General features: G+C 41.1%; 1 protein-coding gene across 2 annotated transcripts in view; it reads right to left on the bottom strand.

Moving 5' to 3' along the window:
• Window positions 1–17,869, bottom strand: part of erbb4b (erb-b2 receptor tyrosine kinase 4b) — a 525,535-nt gene extending 507,666 nt beyond the window's left edge. For both annotated transcript variants that reach the window (XM_074694273.1, XM_074694274.1), the window contains exon 1: window positions 17,507–17,869. In XM_074694273.1, the coding sequence (XP_074550374.1) occupies window positions 17,507–17,585 (79 nt within the window). In that variant the 5' untranslated portion in view covers window positions 17,586–17,869. The remainder of the gene's footprint in view (window positions 1–17,506) is intronic.
• Window positions 17,870–21,078: the final 3,209 nt, after the last annotated feature.

Genomic DNA, 21,078 nt, shown 5'->3' with positions numbered 1-21,078 from the left:
TATGTTATTTTTCCCAAAACAATATAAATACAAGATCAATTTGTCATATTTCTTGGCTGTACTATACAAATTGATAAATTGCTTCATTTCTGACCAGTGCAGCATTCAGCCATGTGAACAGGCACCGTTAGCCTGATACTGCCACATAAATGTTTTCTTATTTTCAAATGCTCCAGTATAATCCCCTTTAAGGCTTACTGTGTACGCTGTGAATATTCTACACTCCTAAGTGCTTTAAAAACCATTCGAAATCCCCATCATAAATGCAAAACCACTAATGTTTAGCTGTAAGCGCTGACGACGTGCTCTAATTCCATCAGAAAAATGTCTCCACACTTTGCACCGAGCGTTTATTGAAAGTCATTACGGTTAGTGTGCGTTCAGTTAGGATCAAATTATTTCATTACACCCCGGCCGGCGGAGAGAAAGCCACAGGGTGATGCAATGGAAAACTGAGAACAGGTGCACCATTTGAGGAAAGGCTTACTCACCCCGGCAACCCTGGCAAAGCATGATGGTCAACACTGTCAAGTACGCCCACCCTCTTCCCTTCCTTTGTCTTTCACTTTCACTGTCTGCCTCTCCCCGGCATCTGGCGGCTCAATCTCACCAGTGTCCTTGCTAACGCCCTCGGGTGAACCGGGCCATGTCAAACTCGGATCCATCAATCACTCAGCGCAGCCGGCAGGGGAGACGGGGGGTTTGGAAAGGCAGGAATGGAGGGATGAGTGCAGAGGAAGGAGGGAGGGTGAAGTATAGCCATGAGTGCACCCTCCTGCACCTTATATTTCCTCTCCTCTCACATCCTTGTCTCCTACTCTTGCAAAGTTTGGAGGCAGCTGTCGGGTCACAAGAGGGACTCTGAAGTTGACTAATCAAGAAGTAAAGATGTGTTTGAAGGGAGGGGGGAGGAGTTAAGGAGGGAGAGCAAAGGAAAGGAAGGAAAGGGAAGAATGAAGAGAGAGAAAGGTGGAACAGGAGGAGGGGGAGGGAAAAAGATAAGAGGGAAAAAAAGAGAAGTGGGAATAAGCTGCAGGTTTGCCTGTCAGCAAATGTGCGTGTGTGTGTGTGTGTGTGTGTGTGTGTGTGTGTGTGTGTGTGTGTGTGTGTGTGTGTGTGTGTCCCGTGCAAAATGAAGTGTCTCTGTCAGAGCCCCGGCTCCCCCTCTGGGCCGCTGCTGATTAATCGTCCGTCCAGCTCCTGTGATAGCCACCACTTTAACCAAAACTCCCGGGACACTCACCCATGTCCCATCCCCGCCAAAAGACACCCCCCCTCCCATGTACCCCTCCTGTCTCTGTGCCCTTCCCTGGCTAAAATTAGGTGATTTCTTTTTTTTTCTTTGTCGTCTAACTCTCACTGCTACAAATAATCTCACATCAGCACCCCATTCACCTTGCCGTCGGGGGATAATGTCTCTCTGTAGGCGAGAGGTTTTGGAACAAAGGCGGGGGGTCTGAAAACAGCGTGATATGCTCTGAGGCCCCCCCACCTCTCCACCCTTCACTGTTTGCTGTGTGTTTACACGTGCACCAGAGACCGGCTGAGATAAAGCACCCGTGATGCAGGTAAACAGTGGAGCGCAGCGGGACAAAAAAAGGCACGGTTGACTTTGGACCTGGGTTGCTCTTAGTCAGCTCCATTCACGATTGATATGCGCTCCCATTACCTCATCTTCACACCATGCAAACAGTCTATTCTTACCAGAGGAAAGAAACTACACGGCAAAAAACTGAAATCTTGTCAAGCGTTTTTGTCTTATTTTAAGTGAAAATTGTCTTTTTATACTCGATATGAGCCTTATTCAACTTATCTGCCCAGAAAACTATGCTATGAGGTAGATCTGTTTTCTGTGGCCTGGAGTCCAATCACATTGTCGCTAATTACTTTTAGCGAGATGTGAGTTTGTTTTGGAATTAAATTGAGATTTGATGGATATGAATTTTCTTAGTCCAAGACAACTTTTTACTGGATACAACGCGCCAAGGTAAGGTATTTATCAATGCAGATACGTAGGGCTATGGTTTGAAACTTGACAACAAGTAAATGTTGTAGCAGCCAGCTATATGTAGCGCTATCGGCAGCCCGGTGCTCTAAGACATGTCTGTAATGTGTAACATTTATGAATCCTGGTTCTGTCCTGCCAGTCATCTACCAAGCAGAGCTAACGTAACCTCACTCTTCATTTTATTGATAGACTCTCAAGTTTGAACAGACCACTGCAGAATAACTGCTGACTGTGGGTTGGAGTCAACATTAGCACAAACAGTTTAGCTCCTGTGTTATAGAGTGATACAGCCCAAGCTAAAGGCTAATTAGCCTTTAGCTCATGCTCTGTCACTCTCCTGTTTATCTTTCCCCTGCTCTTCTGTCCTTTTTCTGTCTGACAGTTAGGCTCCAGTGTCCACCATCACTACAAAATAATCACAAAAAATCATTTTTAGCAGAGAAAAACTCAGATTTCTGTGTTTTTTCTCTCCTCTTTTCTAAACTTTGTCAGCCGGCATGGTGTTGTCATAGAGACCTGGATGTGTCTTAATTCAATCCGGTCCTGGAAGCTAAGAAGTAGCTATTTAAAATAACCCATAACCAGCAATAATGGCGCTGATAACCTCATTTTAAAGTGTGGATTACGATCAGGCATATATCTAGAAGGGAAACTTTTCAAGATCACTTTCAAAATCCTCACAGCCCCTTGAAGTTATTTAAAGACAAAAATAAGGTCTGAATTGCTTGTAACAAGTAAAAAAAAAATCTTCCAATGAATGAATTTGCTTGTAAATTTGCTTAGCTATAATAACATCTTAATACACGTACATTTCTCTTGTTCCATTGGCAGATTTTTTTTTTACTCATTACAAGCAATTCAGACCTTATTTTGTCTTTAAACAACTTGAAATAAGACATTTTTGTGGACTAGTTAAGTGATGTGGCTCATATTAAATCTAAAAAGGCTTTATTTACTGAAAATAAGACAAAAACAGTTCATAAGATTTCAGTTTTTCCTGTGTACATTCATTTAAGATACCAACTCCTTATGCACTCCGACAGAGAACAAGACATAAAATGCTCAGAGTGGCTTTTGTAAAAGTGATCACATGTAAAAAAAAAAAAAAATCTGCATAAATTAAAAGGATTATATTCTCATTTCTACGCCGTGAACATTAACTGTCATCGTCAGCATTGTCCCTCTCCTCCCCTCCCTCCCTCCATGCCAGGCTGCAGAACCATAGCATCCACCCGGATGGCTATATAGGTGCCCCTCAGCCTCCCCCACCCCCCAAAAGCAGCCAAGGTCAATTGCCTTTCCTGCTCCTCTCATCCTGTGCTTTATGTACCTTCACATCCAGGGAACGAGAGCTGCGCTATTTCTGCTCTGCTGCAAGGTGACTGCTGCTTCAAACCAGCGACACGCGCACTAACACAGGCTGGAAAGAGGGCCACATACCTCCATCCTTTAAAGCACAGGAAAATGATTTTTTTTCATCCTCTTTTAAAAATGTTTTTTAAACTTGTACTGTGAAATTCATCATGTAAAAAAACCTAAAAAGTATGGAAGAACATGCAAAATAATTAATTCTGCACAGACAGATGCGTGTATCTACCTGCTGATCAATATTAACAACTTTATGATTATTCTGCCGAGCACTGAGACTCTTGTTTCTTTGTGCCTCGCACTGTTTGTTCTGGAGCAGAATCAATATTCCAATAAGAAGCATCAAGGCAGCTTGGTGAGATGAAGAAAACATCTTTTCGGACTCAACACACTTGCTGCAGCAGTAATGAAGAGGAGGGTAGTATGCAAAGAAGTACTTAAAAAAGAAGATAATTAACTTTAAATTCTCAAAAAGTCCAAATGAAACTGCTAAAATGAGTCTGTGCTGAGAGAAAAGCGACATTATTTCTGGCTTCTCATAATCTTCCTGTCAGTTTTTGGTTCAGCTTGTGCTGCCTGTGATGCTCCTCATTTATTTCACAGGTAGAAATAATGATTTGCTGATTAATATTCTGACGGAGAACTACTACAGGCTTCGTTTTCTTTAATAAGGTACGATTTTGTTTCTTCTTGTAGTTTTATATGAATCCAAATGATGTTGGAATGAGCCCTATTCGTGTTTTGTCTCATTCTTTAAAGCGTTTGTATATCAAAACGCCAAATAAGGCTTTTCTTTTTCTTTTGGTTGGGGTGATGGCATGTTTGGTGCAACCATTTTTCTCCCTTGCATAGATAAACCGTCTCCCAGTCTGGTCTGAATCTCTCCCTCTTTCTCTCCCTCTTTGCTCCCAGATGTCTCCTTACAGCTGCCATGACTGACTGCAAACTCATTTATTACAGGTCACAAACGCCAAGTGCTTCATTTAAAAGGACGCCAACCCCCCCACACACACAGGCACACACATGCACACACATGCACACACACCTCTCCTCTAACACAAGTGAAAAATCGACCTGCAAGAATAGCACACGGAGCACACACCGCTCCATTAGCGCTAAACGGAGGCCAGCAGGGCCCAAAAAGATGGGGACTGTGTTCGAGCAGAGAGGACAGGACGGAAAAACAAAGGACAGAGTTGTGTGACGTGTTTCAATTTTCTGGAACAATCCACTCCATCTGTCAGATTCAAAGAAAGGTGGTAAAGGCTCTTTAAGATTAGGAATAGGAATCCAAAGCTGGTTCCTGTTAAAAATGCATAAGAAATGCTTCAATCTATTGATATTATTAGCCTTTGTGCTCAATGATTCCCTTATTGATTATTTACACTATGCCAGTGCTGCCAAACCTTGTGTCGACTAGTCTGCCGCAGCTATTTTAGCTTAGCAGTTAGATAACGTTTCCTAAGTTTTACAGCAGAACTGAATACACTGTACATTACTCTTTCACACAAGATTCATATTCACTACATTCAACACTGTATAAATCTCCTCATTTTCCAAAAATGATAAAAACAAAATTGCGCTAGCTTGGTGCTAACATATACGTAAAATTGCATTGATATGCTAGTGGTTAGAATATCTAAACTTCGGCTTCAGAATAGAATTTCAACTTCAATCGCAGAGACACGTCACAGTTACTCTTCGCAAATGATACTGAAAACACCATTTCAAAACATTTTCAGACAAAAGACAAAAGTTACTGCAGGTTCATGGCTGACTTCATAACTATGGCAAGGTTCCAAACAACTTAAACAACTTGCTATCATTACTTCAAGATGCTAGATGGGAGAGGTGGGGGAAAAATCTGAATACAATATATCAGGATCTTTTTTTGTTTGACAATATCAAAATCAGGTTTCTTTGTCAAAAAATCTAGGTTTTTTTTTTCAAATTCAAATTCCTCATTTCAGTCTTAGTTTGTAAACTGGATTGTAAAAAAGTTTCCACTTTTCTCCAGAGAGGGTGAAATGTTTCTCTCTGACTCACGTGATGTGCATTTCATGGTATATTATGACTTCTGATATAGTCTGAAGATATTTTCAGCATCATTTAACTTTTTCACATGGTCTGGTGTTGAAATAGCAAACTAAAAATCATAAATACTTAAGAACAGCTATTTAAATGGAATCAGCACACCAAAAATTGGAATGGATTCAAATCATGAGAATAGCATATTGTCCCAGCCCTAGTAGATGGACTTCTTGAGTCAATAATATATAACAAAACAGTACACTAGCGTTACATGACATGCAATTTTTACTTATTTTTATTTATTCACGCCCAGAGCTATCCAGATCCAGTGACCAATAGGGATGGGTACCTTTCACATTTAAAATGATACAGTACCGATACCCAGTACTTGGCAATCGGTACTGGTACTCAACGGTACCAATTTTCTGTAGTTTTTTGTGTTTGTGTGGTAAAAAATACCAATTTGTTTAATAATAAAGTAAGAAGTTTTTTTCAATTTAACATACTTATTCTTCATCAAATAATCTCGAAATGCAGCGTTCATGTCCAGCATGGAAAATTGCCTACTCTTTCACTCCCTCACAGTCATAAGGATGCATTTAGGTACCTAAACATGGTACCTTTTGATTTACATGAATCAGTACTCGGTACTTTTGACGGTCGGTACCTATAAAAGCACCTAATTTGGTACCCATCCCTAGTGACCAAATTCATGTTTATTCACATATAAACGTAATGAAATGTTGACACAGGAAACTTGTAAAGCTACTTTTTGGACAGAGAAATTTCACAGGAGGAATTGATAAGAGATTCGATAAAGAATCGGATTGATAAGCAGAATCGATGAAGGCATAGGTATCAATAAAATTGTATCAATGCACATTCCCACTTTAGATAAAGCATAAAATACATCAACATAGAGCCAATGCTACAAAAATAAACTTTGAGCTGGATGAAAAATGTCTCTTTTAACTGATTTAACATTAATTACAAACCTAAAACCCCATAACAGACTCCAGCATTGTTCCATATTTATTCAAACACACAAATCACCAAATCAAGATTTTGCGTGAAGTGTGTGTTCCGCCGGCCATATCCGATATCAGTCAAAGCCTGTCTGTAATTACATTGTGAATGCAGATTAGCTATGAATATTTTATAAGGGGATTACTAAAAGAGGAAGAGACAGAGCAGGGAGAGAGTTGGGAGAAATCAGCCCTTTTACACACACACACACACTCACACACACCCACATGCAGAACTGCATGAAAAGCTCGTTTGAAGGTGGAGCTAGTCTTTCATGCCCAAGTTGTCAGCCTATTATCATCCTTTCATACATTCGCCACCATTATTAACTTTGAGCGGGAATAGAAAAATAACACACAAAAGTGAGAATAAAACACATCACTCCAATATGTCAGGCTGTCGCTTCAGAGGGAGGAAAAAAAACATGGCAGACTGACTCTTATCATCCGACTCTCGCTCTAAAATGCGGCAGTAATGACTGTGTCTTAACAAAGATTAGCCATAATTTCCATTGTCATTTTAATGCTCCCACATTATGTGGAGGCTTACAAAGGCAGAGATGAAGGCAGAGGGTGGGCGGAGGAAGAGGAACAGGCAGACACTGGAGCAAAGACAGAAAGAGAAGGAGAGAAACAGAGTCTCTGGAGCTTGGTTATAATCTGTCAGTCACCCTCTATCCCTCCAACCATGCAGCCATACAAACAAACCCTGACAGACGCAGTCACCACACACACAAACACACACATACTGTATATGTGTTATCCCAGACCCTTTGTCACCACATTTTGAAAGGCTCAAAACGTGCTTGTCAAAAGGGCCGGTGCCTGACAGCCTCCTGCAGCCCTGCAGGAGGACGTGGAGGACAGACGCTGCATCTCTCTGTGAGAGGAGAGGAGTCGCAACAACAAAGCGGATCAAAGAGCTTCCAGAGCTGACAGACGTACATGATGCGTTCAGGCTCTATGACATCTACAATGTTTAGTGAACACAAGGGTGAGGCTTTCAAGGGCTTGGGGTCGAGGATCGTATTTGCCTTAAACTTCAGAGTAATGACCCTGGTGGAAGGCTGTTTGTGTGGTTTGTGGGAAGCTGGCAGCGTTTGGACTACAAGGAAACTTTTTGTGAATCTGATAAAAAAAAAACAAAAAAAAAAACAACACTGTGCAATCCCTACATTAAGTGTGTACCAAGTGAAAGTTAATCATCACACACATGACTGAGCGGCCAGATTACAGAGGATGTTTGGTAATGACTCCATAAAACACGTTTCTTATAACGGTAAAGGTGAATGGCCTGGGCCTGGCCCATGGACTAGATCCTTTTACTGTTTTTTTACCATAATGGATGTCTTTTATCTGTAGCTTTAACTTTTTATTTTGGAAATACTTTCCTCAATCCTTTTTTCAAGACCTCTGAAAAAAAAACAGTTGTTATTCAGCAATATTACTAATACAACTACAGTGGAATTATCACAGTACAGAACAGCATCATAGCATAGTGTCTTAAAGCATACTGTGTCGTAACATGTTGTGTCTTTTCTTTGCATGTTGTATTTTGTACATCACATCACACACACCAAAAACAGTTGGGTTAAAAAATAACCCAATTTGGGTTGTTTTATAATCCAACCAGTAGTTCATTAAAGCACCAGCCCAGCAGAATTGTTTCGACCCAGCAGGATGGATTGGTCCATTTTAACCCAACAGGTGAGTTAAATATTCTCTAATAATAATAATAATGATAATTTATTTATGTAGCACCTTTTAAAAACAGATGTTTACGAAGTGCTTTGACAGCCAGGACATAATAACAAACACAAGCTTCAACCCATAAGAACAGGCAATGCAAGAACCATGCAATATAAAGTGAGGGCATGAGGACCAAGATAAAGCTAAAAACATCAATCAACAGGAAAAAGAAACTAAAAAATAAAATAAAAGGCAATAAAAGCAGTTGGGAGCAGAAAACAGGACAGCGGGTATAAAAAGACAATGTTTAGAGTGTTAATAGAATAGAATAAAACAGAAAAATAATATTAATGTTGATAAAATAATGAAGAGAAACACAAATTCTGGGTCAATTTAATAACAATTCTGGGTTGTTTTAACTACATGTTTTAACTTAACCAAGTCACAAATATTAAAAAAAAGGTCTGTCCAATTTAACATCATATATAAAGCCATGAAGCACTGACAGACAGTCCATGCTGCAGAACACAGACAACTGGTCCGTGCCATGAAGCACAGACAGTCTCTACTTTCAAACACAGACAACTGGTTTGTGCTGTAGTGAACACATAGTCAGTTCATGGCATGAGTGACATAGACAGCCGCAGTCTGGTGGGATACAGCAGTTTCTCATATCCAGTACATTCCTTCCTTACTCATCGTTACAAAACGTCGTCACAACAAAAATTACTTCACTAAAACCATTGTCTTGAAATGTAAAGGAGCAGTTATTTGTAGTCTGGTTACAGAGAATACTGTACTGAAAAGGGGCTGTTTTGTGTGACTACTCTATGCACAGAGCCTGGTGTGGTGTCTGGTTGGTGAAGCATCGACGTGATGACGTTTGGATCACAAACAACTCAGGTGCTGAGTCATCCGATGTATGTTGGGTTGATGGATTTCAACTCAGCGCTTGAGTTGCACAAAAGTAACCCACATTTAATATATGTAAATAACCCATCATGGGTTAAACATTTCATCACTCAGGAGATGAGTAGATGTAATAACCTGGCTGTTTTTAGTGTGTAAGGTATCCCATTGTAAGGTATGTCATTTGTATCATCTTATCTTACAGTATTATATCGTATTTATAATCCTAATGTGTCAAAACGTAATACATCATTTCATGACATATTATACCATATCATACTATTATGTATGGTATCATTACAATCACATCACAATGAATCAGTTAATATCATCATCATAAAATTTGTGTTTTTTCACCCATTACTTAACCACTTTATAATGTATTGTTTTGTTGCATATCATTTTGTGTCATTTGGTATCACAGTGGTTTCCAAACTGTCTCTGCCCCCTTTAGGTCAATGAATATTTTTCCTAGCATCTCCTTCTCTTTTAAATACATAAACCCCAGTATCACACATCCTAACACATCCCTGCATCCTTTGAACTCATCTGAATTATGAGGTGAATCTAGAACATGCAAATTTTAAACATTCAGGCAGCTCTTGCAGTTGGTGAACGTTCAGCCGAGGGCGACGTTTGACTCATCAAATTTTGTTTCAGTAGCTGTAACACCAAGCCTAGATTCAAAGGTAGGAACAGGAAGCTGTGTATCAACTGAACCTGCAGGGTGGGCGCAGCACTGTGAGTGTGTGTATGTCTAAGTCTGTGTGTATGTGGAGCTCTCACTGGGCAGTGCAATGTGAAATCACACACCGGGACACCAGAATTACCCCGTTGTGGAGCTTAATGTGCAGATTCAAAGGCGTAGGGATGGTGGGTCTTTATTATAGTGCTGTTGTGGAATTGCACAGTGTAAGAGACTAATGTTAATGCTACTTGCTCCTCTTGAGTTTTGAAACCACTGTTATATTGTATCACTTTACTTCCTGCATATTGGATTTTATTGAAGAGCATCATATCACATCATGAGGCCAGGTGGAACACTCAGGTCAAAAAGTCTGATTGTCTTCTGTCACTCTCAGTGTTTACATCAAACCCGAAGAGTCTGCCATTCTTTTTTCCTTTTCCACACATGCTGTATCTCAGTTACCCTGATAGCAGACTTCTACCTTGCAGCAGTCGCCACGCAGACAAAAGCAGTATACGCAGGTATTTTTGACTGACAGTTGTCTGCACCTTGCCTGACACAGCATCCTTCTGCCTCTTTTTTTGAGTGTTGTTTGTGTCAATCTCATTTCCCCTTAGATAAAAAAGCTGTACGGCAGCAGCATCAGAGAATTGTATTGTTTTTCACGCCGCGGGCTCTTCTTGGTGGCCCTAAACGCACATTTGCCAACCTAATTAAAACATAGCAGATTGATTTTTCCCGCTGCTGAAACTCAGTCCCCAACCTGTCTAAACTGTCTGTGGTGTACTGTCAAAGATATCAAGCAGGACCGGGCTCTTGTATGTTTATATTAGTGTTTGTTGCACTTTCTGGTTAATGAGGGAGTTTGTGTTGAGCTCACAAGGCCTGTGATCCAAAAAGGCGATCGTTTTATTGTTTTCCTATTTGTGCGTCTTTTCTTCTGCTACTGCTGCTTTCATTCTCCTCATATATAAAGTCTTAAAGCTTTCACATTTTGCAGACAGGAAAAAAGAAGGAACTGTAGCAGCAGAAGAACAAAGGGAGCCATGACTATTAACAAACTACGTCAAATCTGCAGTGATCTCATTGCCTTAAAACTGCGCTTCAATTACAAATTCTGCATTCAAAAAACATGCACAAGTGATTCTCTAATCTTATCAAGACATTAACTGCAAAAAGGACATTTCATAACCAATCTGACAGTGATGCATGGAAACACACATGCACACACGTGGTGCATTTATAACCCCCGTTGATAAATGAAGTTGCATGTCATGAAAAGGTCACAAAGGATATGATCCAATCATTCTTGCTGGCTGCATACTGTCTGACGTTTTATGAGATCGTCAACAAGTCAAAACTGGAAATTAAAGCATGCATCCGTGTATTCAGAGAGGTGTAATGCTAATTGTGATTCCCTCTTGTTGCCTTAAAAGGAGAATTCTTTAATAATACCCTGCATTTAACACATATATGATACAAATGTAAAAGTTAAAACTCCCCGTGGTAGTAATTAAAGAACATACAGCAACATCACAGCAGATTTCAAACTAAAGAAGCTTCATTAGCGACAACAGGGTCACACACTCACTATTGAACAATCTGCAGCACACTTTCAGTCCCTGTTGGAATATTAGAGCAATTATTCATTGGGAATTCTCGCGCTGTATTCAGGGTGCTGCACATGTATTATTGATGCTAGCAGTTCAAAAGCAGTTTGTTTGTTGAGTAGTGAGGAGATTTATAGCAAACTCAATGGTTTCCACTACCCGCACAAAGAAACCACAGTGTAGATTACACAAACAGAGGTTTTTTTTTATTCTTCATCGGGCTGCAGGGTGGAAGCCCCAGGGGAGGAAAACACTATCAAAATGGTAAGTTTTCTTTTTCTGAGGAAAATATCTTTTAGCAATGTTCTTTGCTCTTGGCTGTCAGTAACAACGGTGATTTCTGAACAACAGAACTCCAGTTTCTAGTATTTGTCCACTTAAGATTTGGAGAAGATTTTGTAAAACACATCCATGAAAGCTTTAAGACTTTTTTTTTTTGACCAAAAAAGGGGAATTATCCCAACAGACAGATATAACGAGCTGTCTGAACTGGGCTTGATATTCTGGAAAACACACTCGTTATTGTAAATCAAGACAGGTTTTAGTTGTGATTTCACTGTTTCACTGCGCAGATGCTGCAACAGTGTGACATTAAAACACACCCTCAAATCTACTCGACTGTGATTGGCTGAAGAGAAAGGAGACATCTGATTGGCTACAGACGTGGATCTGAGCTCATCAGGGGGTCTCAAAAATCTACAAGCAAATGCAGCAAGGTTTACTCATGACAACCCTTTTTTTTTTGTTCCTTTTTTTTTTTTTTACATTTGTGAATCTTACTGTGTGCATTTGTGGATTTGTGCAATTATTTTACACATCTGCAAATCTGTTTACACTTTTGTGGGTTGACTCACACATTTGTGGATCTATATACACACTCACACATTTTGCATTTGTGAATTTTAAAACTGATCTGGCTTCATATGAACTCCATATAGATCAGGGGTGGGCAACTTAGGGCACGGGTGCCATAGCTGGCACATGAGGCTATTTATGTTGGCACTCAGATAATAATTACAATGAGACAGAGGAAAAAAAATGCTAAAACTATAGTGTTGTATTCTTTTGAACACTTCACAAGAAATTAAACACACTTTAGATGTCTTTAAGTAAAAATTTAACAACATTTGATAAAAAATGTTAATCATGATGTTACAGGTGCGCAAATGTGTCCTGCAAGTGCGTCACCACAAACCTCTTGGGAGGTCAGTCTGCTAGCTTGCAATCACATCCATTTAGAGGTGTTATTAAGGCAAGCAAACCAAGTTCCATTCGTTCTTTCCAACATAGTTGGAGAAGGGAGTATGGATTTATTGCCAGAGATAGCCAGAGAGTGAGTGGTATGCACCCTTTGCTGTGAAAGGAGAGATTCTGATCAACTGTTGATTTTTTTATGGAAGAAGTAAGTATTGGCACTTAGGGCATGAGGCTGCCTTCCCCTGACATAGGTAGTCCGCATAGTGCCTTAGGGCAAGTGTTCTCAAACTGGTGTGACATTTCTTCAAGGACTCTCATAATCATGACACTGATTAGCATGATATTCATCCAATGTAAAAAATAGAATTAGGCTCCATTTATACTTTCAAAGTAATGAGTTTTATAACATTTGAGAAAATGTTGGCTCCAAGGTGTTTTATGTTCTGTGTTTGTCATTTCTATCATTGAGCACTATGATGGGATGGACATGTGACGATCTTATCAGAATTGATCTCATGGCACAAAACTTAATTGGGGGGGGGGGGGGGTATTGGAAAAAGTAGCTGATTTTATTGGTGAAAGGGATCCTAGTTTGTTGATCTGCTTTTTCAGTGATTTAGCAAATTTCTGCTATCATGTTAAATTTATTTACCAGACCCCCAAGGTGTGGTTCGCAGACCCCTTTGAGAACCACTGCCTTAGGGTGCAGTCACACTGGTCATCCATACCCTGCACAAGCAGGTTTTAACCCTTTAGTCCAGTTTGTTTGGCCAAAGTGACCACAAGTGTACCGTGCTCATACTTTGCACACCTCTCTGCTTTGGAGAGGTGTGCCTGTTTCATACTTAATGCAAGACCTCTCAACAATCATTTTAAACAATTGCTGGGGGTGTCCAACCAAAATGACTCAGCAGAAGCCAAAAAGTCTCAAAAGTTGAAACCATGTTTTCTGTATTCCTATTGTGCTGACTCTGATGAGTCCACGCTACTTGTAAACAAATCCTTCACAATGACATAGGCGGGCCATGTGTGCACCTTACGTCTGATTCATATTGAAGAAGTGTGACTGGGGCAATTTTTCTTGAGTATGGTACAGTTCAGCTGGTCAGTGCAACCGTGTCCTCAAGCTAGGGAGCACATGTCACAAAGCAACCCAGAGTTATCAGAACAATCAAACGTCAAAGAAGACAGGATGGATCTCATTAATCTAGTATCCTAAGCTTGTCCAAACCAGGCTTTGAGAAGCTTTAAGAATCAGAATTATCTCACTGACCTCAGGATATCAGCTGTAAGTAGGTTTTGATCAACTTTAAAACACATTTGTACTTAAAAACGACCATCTCATTAACCAAATAACCCAAGCATGTTTGCATCAGGCTTTGATCAAATGCATTCTTACAAGTGAAGCTTGAGAACTTGTAGAATCATATTAGTTACACGGCGTTATCCATATAGAGGATTGATGGCCTTACATCAGTGCTCGTCTCTCACCCAGACAGACACTGAGGAGATGAAAGCACCGAGGTTCACATTCCCTTTTCCGACAAATGGAAGTGGATCACCTCCGAATCAAAGACTGCCATTCTTCTAATAAAAAGCCTGGTGGCAGAGAGAGGTCAAAGCGCCTTTATCAGGCGACAGCAGGCAAAGATATGACTGTAAGAGGGCTTTGTGACGAAGCGGGGATGTGTGGGCCACTTAATGTAACACCATTCTTTCCCCGTGCTTCAGACTGGGAGGGAAAAAGAATACACAGCAAAGAACAGTGCACAAAAAGACTAATTCTGCTGCAGCATGTAGAGGGTACAAAAAGAGCTAACAAATCCTCATGTCTTCTCTCTGTAGATAAGTCTCGCAGTGTGCCTGACTCGACCCCTTGTAAACATTTTAATATACTATGAGCTCACATATTAGCCGCTCACTGGAACTGCACTGCTGGGTCCAGTAAACAGTGGGTGCTATCAAACCAAAGGTGCAGTAAAGAGTAAAACCACATTAGCTATCGTTAAACATGTGGTTAATTTTAGGAGCGCTGTCCGTGCTTTTGGTAGAAGTCTAAAACTCCAACTTTGCATCGAAAAATGGAAAGAAGGAAGTGCAGTGAGGTGTAGTACGGGATCATTTGGGGAGTAAGTTTATCTACATGCTAATTGAAAAAGCACCCACTCCACAGGCGCACATGATTGCATTCGGAACAGATGACTTCACTACACCCCTGCGCGCAGGCGATATTATGAATATTCATAAACACAGAGAGGAAGACTTCTGGAATTCAGCCATATGGTTCAGGATCAGCAGCTGCATGTGTTTCCACCTCGATCCTCCAGCTGCCAAAGTTAAGCTGCAGTCCAATGAGGAGTCCAAAGTGCAGTGTGGGGACACTAAACTCCTGTCAACCTGAGCACGAATGTCATGTGAAACCGGGTGATTATTATTTTTTGTTTGTTTGAGGTTTCACTTCTGGTACATTCCCTCATGTTTGCTGGAGGAGTTAAAAATATGAATGCTCTATCAAAATAAAGGCCCTAGTTGTGCGAAGGTTCAGGTTTTCACAGTTAACAGAAAGGTGACATTCTGCTGATGAAGCAATGAATGACATTTTTACAGTTAATCAAGGAGTGACGTTTTAATGAATCATTAAGTGAAATGAAAGCTTTTTCTCAAAGAACCTTATGAAAAAGCAATTAGGTTAATACGCGCGTGAGGGTGCATGCGCGAGCGCGTGTGTCTTAGGTGAGCATTGCTTCTCATAAAAAAGGGAAAAGAAGAAGAAAAAACACTTGTGTAAGCGTGCGCGAGGCAAAGTGATTACAACACCAGCAGTCGCGTCGCTCGCGCACAGGCGCACGCGCGCAAACGTATACTCACAGATCTTTCCAGGCACACACACACACGCGCGCGCGCACACACATTTCATCATATTGCTGTTTCCCTCCCCTTGCAGACAGAACTTAACCCGAGTTAACGCTGATATTTCTTTATCATGCGTCGTGTGTGCATCTCCCCCTCTCTGTTTCCTAAACTTCCACGTGGGCTTTATAAGATTCGAGGCTAAACCAGCTGATTGTGTCCGTACTTCATTTGAGCAGAGCCGTCAAAAAAGCAGGCTCAGATCTATTCTGTATTTGTTGTGATGCTTTGAAATGTGTCTTTTTTTATTATAATTCAATAATGGAGAAGCAGGGACACGCGTTAATGATTAAGCATTTCCCTTTATGCTCACCTTCCCCTGTAAAGGACGCTTCATCCATAACACAGATTGTACATAATCCTCTTTTAACAACAGATTTATCTCATTTTCATATTTTTCCCCACGCCGAGACAAAGACAATTTTCATGTGCGTACAACAAAATAAAAAGACACGAATCCCCCTCAGCTTTCCTCTCCCAAACCGCATCCAATCCCACAAATTTAATCACCCTCTCGTTAAGGCTCCACGGGACGCGGATGTTTTGGACGCACGTTACAGATGCGGGCCCTGATGAGCGCGTCAAATCGGACGAAACACTGTGAATCCAACTCAGTTTAATTCAGCTGTGTGTTGCTGCTTTTTTTTAATAATAAAAAAAACAAACGTGAAATAAACGAATTCACCTGAAGACTTTGCAGCATGCAAATCAACAAAATGCGATGAGACGGAACTCCACACAGGAAAAAAAAAATGCTGAAAGAAAAACAAGACGCTTGATGCGTGAGACGCTTTATAGATTTGAAACGGGATTTAAAGGGATTCATACAAAATAAAATGTGCCTGGAAGTTTTCATGTTTAACTTTACTCTGGGTGAGGATGCGTGGCGTGAACGTGTGGTTATGGTTTGTGGTCTGTTTTCAACCGATCGCCACGCGTGGTGGTGGATCAGGATGGCGCTGGTGTTCAGGGTGAATGTGTTTGTTGCTTCTCCCAGTTCCGTGAATATATAGCCCCCCCCCCCCTTTTTCTCTCGTATACACACACACAATCACCATCTCTCCCCATCACTCACTCGCCACAGCTCCTGAGCGCACCTTTGCTTCCCTGTGCGTAAAGAGCGCCGCTGCCCTGCACAAGCGGTACTACCTCAGTCTGTGCGAAAAGTCATCTGCGCTTCATCGCTGATAGTCAAACTGTGGCTCACAGGCTCCCCGAGGGGGACTCGCTATAAAATGAGGAATAATGTAATTTCACGGTAATCGGCTTTGCTTTTATCCCTCTTACAGAACGCATATGGATGAATGTTCGCTGCCGTTATCGCGCTTTGCTCAGGTGTGAGAGTTACACAGATCAAGAGTGACACACAACAACGACACACAGCTCCTAAACCAGTCCCTATAGAAGACTTACGACTTAAACCAAACGCTTTTCTTGGAATGACAACAAGATGCAGGGTCATTCCTCCTTGGCGATGATCTAATTTGAGGAAACAAGACAGAACAGAGTCATAAAAGAACTTTTGAAACCGAATCGTGCACCAGACAGACTGTCTATCCACAGGGGGGAGGACAGGAGCACAGTAGCCTGTTGTAAAGCGAGGCTGTCACTCCTCCGTGTTTGTCCACACTGAGTCTAAAGGACACGTGCGATGGACATAAAATCTCCCTCGGCTCTCCTCCTCAAAATTCAACAGTGCCGCTCTGTGCACAGGAAATACAAAGCAGGTCTCTTTGTTTTACTCAGCTTATGAGAGCAGAAAATACAGCCAGAAACAACCTGTCAGTATCATATCGCTGAAAACGTCACCCCACCTGTTCAGGTGTAATTTGAGGCTGAGTTAGATGTTGGCTCTAGCAGAAAATACTGCGTGATGATAAAAATGACAGCAGCGGGGGTCTAACTGTGTCTATCCAGGATGCATCTCTCCGTTTCATGCGTGAAAGAAACACAGCAGAGGGGGAAAGTGTGATCGATGGATAGTTGTGCCACTGCGCTCTGTGCGCACCGATCAGCTCCACGGATCCACAAAACTGCGCACCGCGGGGTGCTCGCGGATCGTTCCACTCACCTGATTGTGAAGCGCTGTACCCGAACAAGAGGCAAGTCAGGAGAAAGCCGAAGCAACACGGGGCAGTCGTTGGGTTCATTTTCTGTGCTGAGCAAGTATCTCCTTTTAGATTCACATGTCCAGCAGCGTATCCTTTCTTGAAGCAGCCAGAAAGGATGGATCGCTTGGAGCCTCTTCTGCCTGTGAGTTTGAGGACTTTAGTCTACGTCTACTAAGTTTGTCCGACAGTCCTCTGTGTCTCCTCGCAACGCCTTCTGGTCTAATTTGTGACTGATGCAAAGGCAAGAAAAGTGGAGTATTAGTTTCCAGCGCGCGCACTGTAAAGCTTGTCTAAACAGTATAAAGCAGTACTCATGCCATTACTCCCCGACTTGGATACAGTATGCAGCTGTAGACTCGTATTCTTCAGACACACCTCCCAACCCCGAAACTCCTCCCACTGGCCGTCTGATTGGCACAGGTGCCCGACGATCAGCCCTAACCCCGCCAGCCACAGCTCCGCGGGCGCTGCCATTGGCTCACAGCAGATGCCAAAAACCCCCATGAATCTGCGCGTCGGCTTCGTTGCACCTGTCACACCGAGGAGATAAATGTTGCGAGAAGGATTTATAGGTGTGAAATGGAGCTGAATATAAGTCAGAGTTGGCTTTGCTTTGCGCATTTGAAGATTTTATCCACATTTGATAAAAATATGGTCACGTATTGAGTGTTTTTCATCGACTGAGCCGAGCTGTCAGCACTTATGAGTTATGTGTTTTGAAGGAGAAATGCAGAAGAAGTCTTATTATGGTGATATCATGAGTAGATCAAAACTGAGAGTCATTTTTATGTTAATTTTGTGACACTTAGTTCTTACTCCTTGGTACTAAAGCTCCTTCATTTAAAAGAGTGTATAAAAACATTATTGAACAGTAAAAAGAGGGCAAATTTAAAAACACAGATACTATTTTTATGCCACAATCTGAGAGAAGATTTTATTCTATTCCCCTCCAGCTTTCAGAAAGCGTTATTGTTGAAGGCAATAACTCTCCATATTCAGGATAATCATTTCCCCAGGGGTGCCTCTGCATAAATGACACAAATAAAAGTCAGACACAACGTTTAGATAGTGATGTTATTATGCTCGCTGAGCTATTTGTTATAGTTTGAAAGCAGTGACTTTGCAGTGACAGGGAGAAAAAAATAACCAAGGTAATAGAAGCAGGAGAAACAATGTTACTAAAGGTTATTCCTTTCTGAACCAGCTGCTGCTCATACTTTAGCACTTTAGGAGAAAAGGTGAACGCCTCCTGGAGTTACAATATGTCCGCACATCTGGACTGAAATCATGCACTCTGGCTGTCCCCTCACCCTCCGAACTTCTTTTTACTCACATACACACACGCATCACCACACACACCACGAATAATGCTATGAAGGTCTAATGAAGGGGTCACTTTCTCTTCATTGGTGTTTAAGCAGGGGTGTTACCAGAGGTTTCTGGGGGTGGTAAGGGCCCCTGATAAAATCCCATCAGCTCGCTCAGGTGTAACACTTTTTTGATTTTTCAGTTTTGTTTTGTTTTTTTTCTTTTTTTTTGGTGTTAATGCTTTTATGAAAAGAGGGCATTCGACTCAAAAAACTTAACTAACCCAAAACCTGGACGAATGACTTTCTATTTACTTTAAAAAGGTTGGACTGATATGAAAATCATCCGTCAAACTGCTTGTGATTTTCTTTCCAACTTGAAATGCAGCAAACTTAGATTTTCTTGAAAGAAAATAACACAATTGAACTGGTTTTGAGACCGATTTCTTATCTGTCATGGCGGCACGCAGCAGTGCAGTGGCTTCTTGGCTACCAGCAACCAGCATAACTAATTTAGGAGATCATGAAGCTGTTGTAAAAGGGCTGCTTGTCCTGGGTTACAGGTTTCGTTCCTTCACGTTCAATAAATTGAACATTTGAACCTTTTCTGTAGTCTGACTTCTATAACCTGGACGGTTCTTTTTCTGTTTCTGAGAAACTTTTTTAGACCCAGCTCATTGTACACAAATGCTCCTGGTAGTTTAGAGACAAAGATGATGTTGAGGAGAAGAGCTTTGATGTGAGGTTTCATGATTGTGATGGTAATGATGATGACGTACCGTTGCAATGATGATTTACTGATATAAAAATGTGCTTCGCCTCAAGCACTGCTCTGTATGGCAGCTCATGGGTCTGATCACATGTGAAGCTGCTGGTGGCACAAACTACCTCAGTATAGACAGAGCCAGATCAAGGCATGAGCAAACTCAACACCTGCTTAGGGCTACACGGCCACTAGGGGGCCCCCAAGAGCAATTAACAAAATGAAAATTTCATTTTTTGGATGGATGAGTGATAATTTTTGTATCATCAACAATAAATTATTTTACAATATACAACCTTATATAAAACGCGTGCTGCTGATGATGGAGGCCAGGTTATTCTGATTGTCTATAACATGTCAAAGCTCCACTGCAGCTGTAATGTGTGCCTCGTGCTGTGCAGTGTGCACTGTGCATCCAAAGTGCAGGTAGTTAAAGACAAAAAAAATTTTGCAAAAAAGGATTCAACCTTTAGGGGCAGAGAAAAGACAGAGGAAGGGGAGAAAGAAAGCACCAAGATGAAGGGATGTTTGCATGTTTTGGTAACGGATTGTTTATCAAAGAGATTTGTGTAACCATTTAAAGCCAATCAGCTCGCTAGTTAAAAAGAGAGAAAATGATCTTTAAACTGTGCCGTTAAGTAGCTTCACATTCATGCTACAGATACTACAGAAAAGATAGAGGGAAACAAATCACAGTTTACATCAGGCCGGCTCTGAGTACAGATCTTTGCTTCTGATAGACTCACTCTCAGGCATATATTGCTTCTGACAATTGTGCCGAAATGAAATGAGTAACATTGATTAACATTGTAATTGTTAAAAACACTTTACACATGTACAAAGAATGATTAGTGCGTCCGAATTACAAGACACCACCTGCACATCATCAAATGTAACAGAAAACATCAGTCATTGTCAGTGTTTGGTTGAAAATGTTGTAAGTTACTGACGCAGTTTTGGGCAAAAATGTTCTCTTGGAATATGCTTCGAGGGTTTTTATGTTCTCACTTTGTCTTATTTTATTAAGAATTCTACTATTAGACTTAAAATCTCAAGACCCAGCGTCCACATGTGGATTTACATTTCTGCCTCTCAGACACATGATATTTCTTTTTTTTTTTTTTTTAACTTTGACCTATTAGCCACATTTAGGAACACCGCCCGTGTCATCTTTTGGTGACATCACAACGTTAAACTTGTTTCTTTGGGAACAAAAATGAGCACAATAGCACTAATGACAAATAACAAACCCAAACGTCCTGTACAAAGACCAAGTTTAGTTTTCATACTTATTAGGTCTTACTTGTCCCAAATAGCAAGGAGCTCAGGTCTCTGGAGGTTAATATGAGCCACATTCACCTGACAAGTCAGAAAAATGTCTTTTTTCTTAAGATATTACAAGACATTAATGACACATGAGTTGCTTGCAAAGAGTTGAGAAAAAAAATGCAAATGTGAAAAA

This window comes from Halichoeres trimaculatus, unplaced genomic scaffold, assembly GCF_033239565.1.
Source record: "Halichoeres trimaculatus isolate MK-OKI-2021-1 unplaced genomic scaffold, fHalTri1.1 fHalTri1_scaffold_19, whole genome shotgun sequence".
Classification (NCBI taxonomy): domain Eukaryota; kingdom Metazoa; phylum Chordata; class Actinopteri; order Labriformes; family Labridae; genus Halichoeres; species Halichoeres trimaculatus.
The sequence above is the reverse complement of the archived record's forward strand: the minus strand, read 5'-3'. Positions and strand labels throughout refer to the sequence as shown.